Source organism: Lolium rigidum, chromosome 5, assembly GCF_022539505.1.
Source record: "Lolium rigidum isolate FL_2022 chromosome 5, APGP_CSIRO_Lrig_0.1, whole genome shotgun sequence".
Classification (NCBI taxonomy): Eukaryota; Viridiplantae; Streptophyta; class Magnoliopsida; order Poales; family Poaceae; genus Lolium; species Lolium rigidum.
The window spans coordinates 97,230,000-97,238,988 of NC_061512.1; the positions used below are offsets into that span (position 1 = coordinate 97,230,000).

The 8,989-nt window shown below is 39.5% G+C and overlaps 1 protein-coding gene across 4 annotated transcripts; it reads right to left on the reverse strand.

Moving 5' to 3' along the window:
- Positions 1-438: 438 nt before the first annotated feature.
- On the reverse strand, positions 439-3,801 carry LOC124655058. Of its 4 annotated transcripts, none has more exons than XR_006988553.1 (6): positions 3,511-3,801; positions 3,355-3,391; positions 3,154-3,275; positions 3,007-3,070; positions 1,926-1,998; positions 439-641 (listed from the first exon to the last, which is right to left on the reverse strand). XR_006988553.1 is itself a non-coding variant. In XM_047194026.1 (6 exons), the coding sequence occupies exons 1-4, from the start codon at positions 3,760-3,762 to the stop codon at positions 3,008-3,010; spliced, it is 474 nt and encodes a 157-aa protein (XP_047049982.1). In that variant the 5' UTR covers positions 3,763-3,801; the 3' UTR covers positions 439-641; positions 1,982-1,998; position 3,007. The 4 variants fall into 4 exon arrangements, 3 of the variants coding, with proteins under 3 accessions (XP_047049982.1, XP_047049981.1, XP_047049983.1); XM_047194026.1 differs by having other exon boundaries at positions 1,982-1,998; XM_047194025.1 differs by lacking the exon at positions 439-641 and having other exon boundaries at positions 1,786-1,998.
- Positions 3,802-8,989: the final 5,188 nt, after the last annotated feature.

An 8,989-nucleotide genomic window follows, 5' to 3' on the forward strand; every position in this document is an offset into this window, starting at 1 on the left:
CTGTTTTTAATTTTCTGTTCGTGCTCCTATGATTATTGATGGATCCGTGGATTTTCCAACAACTTCCTCTGAATTTGATAGCAACAACTTCCAGCTTCTCTGTTGGAGGTGCATTGCAGGATATCAAGGTTCAGACCTGTCTCAGTTGTCAGTTCCGCATTATATCACAAGGATGCACATGACTGTACAGATCCGCTTGCAACACCAATTCCTTTTCAAGCACAAGAATATGACACGGGCGCGTGGGAAGTGTGAAAACTAGATATTAGAATAGCATAATGCCGCATCCACCTCTGTGTAGAAATTTAAATTTAAATTTAAATTACTATAACGTTTATGGGCTCATGGGATGTAGGATTGTTGCCGAATTTCAGTTCTACCCAAGGGTTGTCCACACCAGAGCTAGCTGTAAAGAATGAACACATGACTACAGGGACGTTACTGATGCTGTGGTATTTCAAGTGCAGTATGATGACCATACCAACCTAAACATCATTCCAGGAGTTAGTACACACATAAGTATACAATCAGCACAGGAACACATCATTGCTATATCCTTCCCACATACAAAAAATATGGTCCTATTAAACCCGGTGCTGAAAAAGTTGGCACCCTCGGCAACACCTTGCATGTTCTGGGCCCTGAAAAAATACATTCAGATGTCAGGTCTCGAAACCAGAATATAATTGGTACAAACTAATCCATCTATGCTACTGCTAATCCCTCATGGCCCAAACAATGGCTAGAACTAATATACTTGGGCCTTCAACAACTTCAGTTCAGCAACTCAGTTAATTGTTCACCGTAAAAAAGGGTAAATTGTTCAAACAAAAGGTCATTAGGTTAACGCATTGCAGTGTAATTTATGGCATCCGCATATTATGATATAGACTGAAATAAGATGCGGCTAAAAGTGGAGTTTACGCCATCATGAATGACACATCACCCTTTGAATTGACCCTCGGTGATCGTTGAATTGTAAACTTTGAATTCTCGTTTGTTTAATAAAAGGCTGTGTGCATCAACCGATGCAGAGGCCGGGGATCACCCCATTTCGGAAAAAAAATGAATGACACATCACGGCCTTGATAGCACTGGGGGAATTATATATTGCATAAACTGAGATGGTTTTATAACTTGCAACAATTATGCCCTAGTTTGGAACACTTTCTTCCTGGTTCCTGCAGGAAATGAACTGTTCATCTAAATGGAAAATCCAACAAAATTCAACTGAAACTCCCGCAGCCTTACTACTTCTATCGCTATATTTTCTATCAAGATTCATACTTGTACTCAGTCCTGCATTTCATCAGAAGGATGCGCATGACTGCAGAGATAAACTTCCAATTAACACCAAGTTCTTTCAAAACATGAGAACATGGCGTGGGTGCCTAAGAAGTTGGAAAACAATATATCAAGATAGCGCAATGTCGCATCCACCCGCGTGTAAAAATTCAAATTAGAATTACCATGACATTCATCGGGCACATGGGATGGAGGATCCTGCTACACTAAAAAGGGGCTGAGGTTGAATCATATTATTTTGATTTCAATTTGTTTTGTTATTTCAATGCAAAAGGATGAAACAAATATTGTATTTTTAGAAAGAAAAACAGGGTTTATTTTATTTTATTCTCAATACCCGTTTAGTTTTAGGGGGTTCTATCTAATCGAATAAGTTGACTTTGCATTGGCATTTTACTGGCAGCTAGAGTGGTTGCGGGATTTTAGTTCTACCCGAGGGCTTTCCACATCAGAACAGGACATGATGAATGAACACTTGACTACAGGGGCATACTGATGCAGTGGAGTTTCAAATGCAGTATAATGACCACACCAACTTAAGCATCATTTGCAGGAGTTAGTAAACAGATAAGTATACAATCAGCACAGGAGCACATCATTGCTATATCCTTTCCACTTACAATAAATATGATCCTATTAAACCCGATGCTGAAAAAGTTGGCACCCTCGGCCGTACCTTGCTTGTTCTTGAATCTGAAAAAATACATTCAGATATCAGGTCTCTCAACCAGAATATAGTAGGTACAAACTAACCCATCTATGCAACTGATAATCCCTGATGGCCCAAACAATAGCAATAACTGATATACTTCGGCCTTCAACAACTTCACTTCAGCAATTCAGTTAATTTTCCAAACAAAAGATCAATACGATGTATTGGAGGTGGTTAAGCGCGTCGGCATATGGTGATATACGCTGAAATGACGAGTGGTTAAAAAAGGAGTTCATGTCATCATGAATTACACATCACAGCCTTCATAGCACCGGGTGGTATTTTATATTTCAAGAACTGAGGATGGTTAAAGACTTGTAACAATTATGCCCTAGTTTGGAACACCTTAATTCTTCCCAGTTCCTGCAGGAAATGAAATGTTTCATGCAAAGGGAAATTCAACTGAAACTCCTGCAGCCGTACTAACTGCTTTTACTAAATTTTCTAACTAGCGCTAGGAAAGAATCTACATGTCTACATCTAGGATTAAAATTCAGAAGATGGCTAGAGTTTTGTACAACCTAAACCGAAGGATTGAAAAATTGCATGACTGAAATGGTTTTCTTAGGGAAACACTCTTTATTCAGTCAGAGGGATCAGGTGTCAATGCCTCTTGAAGTAGTTGCTGAACATACTAGAGCTTAAATTTGAAAGACTGAAGTAGTTGGTCGATACAGCAGAATACTGAACATATACCATCTACGATTAAGGTTCAGAAGATGGCTACTTCACAAAAAAAAAAGGTTCAGAAGATGGCTAGAGAGTTTTCTGCAACCTAAATGGAAGAAGAAATACATTACATGCCTGAAATAGTTTTCTCAGGGAAACAGCTTTTGATTAAGGGATCAGGTGGCAATGCCTCTTGAAGTAGTTGGTGTCTTGGTGAACATATACAACTAGAACATAAATTGGAAAGACTAGTAGTTGGTCAATACAGCAGCAGACTCAACATACTATGTAGCGTTTATGCATGTCAGCATGTGGAATACCTCAGTAAGCAGCAGGACTGTCGTCGAGCTGGCTCTCATCTTCTATCTCCACCTCCAGGATTTCCTGCCCAAATATTTCCAAATCAAGAACCTTGTCACGAATTCAACTCTCTCATGCATTGCCGGCCTGGAGAAAGAAGAGCTCACCGGTATACGGTTCTTGAGGTAATTGCCGATCCGCGCGACGACGGTAGCGCGGGTGTGCCAGAACTTGCCCTTGAGGCGGAGCTTCACGAACGGCCCGTCCAGCTCCGCCAGATCAACTTGCCCTGGCACCATTGACGAAGAGGACAAGAAAATCAGCAAATTGTATCGGCAGTGAGTGGATTGAATCGGCTTGGATTTCACCTGTCATGCCCACCGAAGTATCGAACAGCTGGGCCAGCTGAAGTATAGTGCAGAAAACCAACAATGGCGTCAGTTAGAGGCTGGCGTCGCGAGTCAGGAATCACGATAGCTGTGAGCTCAGAAAGAAAAGGGGTGAAGGTATGGAGTTCGTCTTGCCTCGGCTTTGGCGTCTTCGATGGCCTGCCGGACGTTGTCCTCGGTGAGGTCGAGCTCGAGCGACGCGGTGATGCCTGCCGCGCGACACCGCCGGCGCCCGTACCGTAGGCTACGGCGGCTGTTTCCGGTTAAAGTCCTGAGAGAAGGAAAACGATAGCCGGAAGAATCTGAGCGGAGAAACGACGCGGCGGCGGAGGCGGAGAGGCGAGGGGGGAACACGGCGAGGCGGGCGTGGATGGCGACGAACGCCATTGCCGTTGCGGATGTGGAGAGCAGACGCTGCCGGGTGGGGCCTCCTTATCTTTTCAAGTGAGAGGCAGGAATTTTACAAGAAAATCCTTTTGGATATATACCACTTAAAAAGTTCCAATTTCAAAAAGTATGCTGCTTACAATTTTAATCAAAGTCAAACTTTATAAAATTTAACCAACTATATGGTAAAATTATTTTTTAAACATAAGGCTTATAGAAATATAGCCCGACATGGAACCAAACCAAGTTCAAGTACAACTCAACACCGCACTCGGAAATGAAGTCTTGAACACCGATCCCTTTTTTTTGACACAAATACAATGAGAAAGGTCTCCACTGTGTCATTTTATATATTTCTATAAAAGTTCATATGTACATGTTGGGGATCAAGTCCTTCATAAAATATGTAACCAATCCTGCATGCCCTCTTCCAGGCTTGGTTTAACTCTATGTCTAATGTTGGCAATAGATTCTCTAAAAAAAAGAGTAACACCTCTCTGGATCTCTAGTTTCCTCATCAAAGATGATGGAATTTCTTTAGTTTCAAATACTCCAGCAACCTGCTATCATGGTCTCCTTGAAAAACTTATTGAGGGATCTATACTTGGCTTCGACTATCATGTCAATAATATCCAGTTCAGTATTCCATTCCTCACCAATTCTCCACCAGAAATTTTGGCTGAAGTCACATTGAAAAAAGAGATGTATCATGCTTTCAGGTGCTTCATCATCACATAAAACACATCTCCGATTTTCCACAAAGAAATTCTTTCTCAGCATTTGTACTTTGGTATTCAGTTGGTCTTGAATCAGGAGCCAGAAGATTTTTGTTTTGTTTAGGTAAGCATGCAGATTTCCAAATCCATTTAAAAGGCGGGGGTGCATCAGGTGCATTTATCAATGCCACATATACCTTTTTGGTTGAATATTTGTCACCTCCCCATGGGAAAATCCATTTATCATGTTCATTTGAAATCTACACTCAAACTGTTTAGGTCTTGTGCTAGTTCATCAAATTGCTGTGTAGCAATCATAGACAGAGGTAGGTTTAAAATATTGAATATATTTATTAATGTTATCTTTTTGGCGAATGAAAATAGATGTGGCAATTTTTCCTTCAAAGCTGTATTCTTCCACTTGCCATGCCACATCAGGACACTACTGCCCATTACCAGGAGTACATGTTATGATCTGTTTGAAATCAGCAATCAATGAGGTATAGTCACGCCACAAGAATGATCCTCTAGTAGAATTTACCAATGGTAAAGTTCCATTTTGGTAGTAAGCTTGCCATATCAAATTGACCCATAGAATGTTTTGGTGATTATAGAACTTATATAAATTCTTCATGTTTAGTGCTTTATTTTGCTCTCTTCAATCCAGTACTCCAAGCCCACCAGAACATTTTGGTAGACGATCTTTTCTCGAGCTCGCCAAACACTTACCATTTTTGTTTATGTCTTTCCCATGCCAAAGAATTGTCTACTTGCTTTCTGTATATGATCCAAATTTGTATTATGTACTTTAATGGCACACATTGCATGATTGGGCATGGCAGAGATAACAACTTTAATAGTAACAAGTCTGGCACTATATGACATCATATTTGAAAGCCCAGATAATCTTTTATCCACTTTGCAAATAACAGGCATTAAATCATCTACTCTTGATCTAGTAGTACCTATGGGAAGTCCCAAATATGTGAATGGGAGTGATTCTCTTTTGCAACCAAAATGATTGGCCAACTCCTGAGTACTCATATCTATTGTAAGCATAGAAGATTTATGATAGTTAATCTCAGCCCATTGGATATAGAGAAATTCAGTAGGATTTCTTTTAGACTAGTAACATTGATCCCCTAATCAGTGAACTCAAACCACACGACAGACATCAGCATAAGCCCAATACAAAATAAGCCCGGAAGCGGGTCGAATATGTAGTGAAAGCACGCTAAGCTCCAGCCATCACGTGTAGCCGCCTGACCGCGTCCAGCGCCTCGTCTAGCATTGCCATGTCCCTCCGTCTGATCAGAACCCTCCAGGACTGCATGTAAAGCATCATATGGTAGAAAGTGTTAGTCAGGTTGCCAATTGCTTTTCCTTCGATAGTCAGTTTAGTTTTAAAGTTCCAAAGGGACCAACTCATGACCGCAATGGTAAACCAAACTAAACTATGAAGGGAACCTGAAATGCCCAAGGAAAGTGTCATATGAGTATCTAAAAAAAGTAAAGATGGAGAATGAAATATGGAAAAATTATCAATATCTATAATATGAAATGTATAGTATGAAAACAATATATATTCACCATTATCAATAACATCGATTTCATATTATAAAAGTTGATATATTTTGTTATATAATTGGTCATACTTTACAAATTTGAATTTGACCATATATTATATGCAACATATTTTGGGATGAAGGGAGTATGGGATAAAAATTTGCCACTCGTTTTCGGTCCAAGTTTAGAACCGAGAGAGAACCACAATTGAGATAAAAAAATGCTCCATCAAAAAAATCTTCCCTTGCCAATCATTGCGCCCTTCCGGCTTCCCAGGGGTCTATCCCATGAACATCGCACCAGACTAATCCTCGATGACAGAGTCTTTCACGAGGCGGTGTCATCGTTAGAACATCCCATATAACTAAGAGGATAAGAAAGCTTGTAGACTACGTTTGTGTCCAGCTCCAAGTGATCCTTCAACCTGGATATATGAAAAGAACTCTGAGCTAATGCTCTACACCAAGAGGTGCATTTAGCGTTTGACCCATGTCAAACGTTTTGCACAATAATGATATGCTACCAAATGCTATGATGGTGTATATATAACAATTATTGAATCAAAAGACTTAAATCTCAACACTGATTCAAAGACACCAAGACACGAGACATGTACAAGTGCAGGAGCCTCAACCTCAATACAATTGTCCAAGCCTCACACAAACCACCTAATGTACAATGAAGGTAGATGACTATAAGCGCTGATATTGAATGCTGATGCTGGTTCATATTTGTAACAACAGTACTGTCCCTATAATGGTAGAAGCAGATTTCAACTTAATTAGAGGTCCGCATGAGAAAAATAATGATAACTATAATGCTCATTGGCCTTTTATTTTCAATTCTATTGTTGAGAGTCTAAATTTGAGGGAAATTATTCTTTCTGGTAGATATACTTGTGCAAGCCGCCGTGAGAACCCAACATATGGAAAACTAGACCGTATTCTAGCAAGTGTAGATTGGGAGCAAAAGTTCCCATTGGTAACTGTGAGGGCGTTACCTAGAACTGGATCAGATCATACACTAATGCTTATTAACTCAGGTGAACATGCTCACCTAGAAAATAAAGCTGTGTTTTCCTTTGAGCTATCGTGGCTTCGAGAGGATGGTTTTGTTAAAATGATTAAAATAGAATGGAATTTATTTGTTAAAGGAAATAGTCCGATAGAGGTCTGGCAAAATAAGATAAGACACTTGAGATGCTTCCTCAAAGGATGGGCACGTCATAGAAGTGGTTTATATAGAAAAGAGAAAGAAATACTCCTGGCTATTATTGATGAGTTAGACTTCAAAGTTGAAACATGCTCTCTTAACATATACGAATGTGGAATTCGAGAGATGCAAATGATAAGTTGACAAAATTAGAAGGGAAGAAGAATCGAAATGTGCTCAAAAGACAAAGGTTAAACATGTGTAAGAAGGTGGAAATAACACAAAATATGTTCACCTTATTGCAAATGGAAAGTTTATAAAAAAGAAAAATTTACAATTAGAACAAGATGAGGGGACAATAATAGGGGACGAAAATCTGAAAGTATATATCTCCGAATTTTATAAGAAAATATTTGGTGCGCCGGTGCTACATGGTTTCTCTATGTGTAACAAAATTATTTCAAACATTCTGCAGATTTGTACCGCAGAAAATGAGATTCTCACCGCGTCCTTCAAGGAGGAGGAGGTTTTTGAGGCGATATCTCAAATGGAACATAACAAGGCTCCGAGACCAGACGGGTTCCCAGCCGAGTTCTATAATTTTTTTTGGAGTGTGATTAAAGATGATCTTATGGCAATGTTTTGTACAATTGCAACAAGGAGAGTTGCCATTGTATAAACTAAACTTGTGGGTGATCACAGTTTTGCCAAAAAAGGAGGAATACACCAATCCTACAGTCTTCTTAATGTGAGTTTTAAAATATTCACTAAGGTAGCCGCGTCATAGAGATAGCTCACAAAGTAATTAAACCTACTCAAACTGCTTTCACGCCGGGTCGACACATCCTACAGGGGGTAGTCGTGCTACATGAAACCATCCACGAGCTTCATATGAAGAAGATGGACGGGATGATGTTTAAAAAAGATTTTGAAAAGGCTTACAACAAAGTGAAGTGGTCTTTTTGTACAACAATCTTTACGAATGAAAGGTTTTGATCACAAGTGTTGTGATCTAATTACAAACTTCATTCAAGGAGGGTTAGTCGGAGTTAAATTCAATGACGACATTGACCATTATTTCCAAAAAACAGGGTTGCGCCAAGGCGATCCCCTCTCTCCACTTCTCTTTAATATTATTGCAGACATGCTAGCTATCTTAATCGCAAGAGCGAAAGAGGTGGGAATATTGGAGGCCTTATTCCTCATCTCGTTGAGGGCGGGGTTTCTATCTTGAAGTACACCGGTGATACTATTATTTTCATGGAGCATGACCTAGAGAAGGCCGTCAACATGAAGTTGATTTTAAGTATCTTTGAACAGTTGTCTGGTTTGAAAATAAATTTTGCACAAAAGCCAAATTTTCTACTTTGGCAAGGTCAAAAGAATTAGAGTCTCAATACAAAAACATTTTCGGATGTCAAGTTGGTTCTTTACCGTTTAAACATTTAGGTATTCAGATCCACTATAGGAGGTGGCTCAATAAGGAATGGAACCATTTGAGAACCAGTTTGAAAAGAAACTGGGGTGCTAGCAAGGAAAACTACTATCATATGGGGACAGGTTTGTCCTTATTAATTCCGGTCTCACAAGTCTACCTATGTATATGCTATCGTTCTTGAAAATTCCCGAAGAGGTTTTGAAAAGATTGGATTTCTAGCGGTCTCATTTTTTTTTTGGCAAAGTGACCAACACAAACGAAAATACCAATTAACCAAGTAGAATATTATTTCTCGACTCAAAGATCAAGGGGGCTGGGAATTGAGGTGCTATATATAAAAAAATGTTTGTTAAGA

Excerpts from the sequence above, each read along its gene's own strand:
- LOC124655058 (XM_047194026.1), bottom strand. The coding sequence starts at position 3,762 with ATGGCGTTCGTCGCCATCCACGCCCGCCTCGCCGTGTTCCCCCCTCGC. Across the intron at positions 3,276-3,354 it reads TACTTCGGTGGGCATGACAG|GGCAAGTTGATCTGGCGGAG; the intron begins GTGAAATCCAAG and ends CAATGGTGCCAG. Across the intron at positions 3,071-3,153 it reads ACCTCAAGAACCGTATACCG|GAAATCCTGGAGGTGGAGAT; the intron begins GTGAGCTCTTCT and ends ATATTTGGGCAG.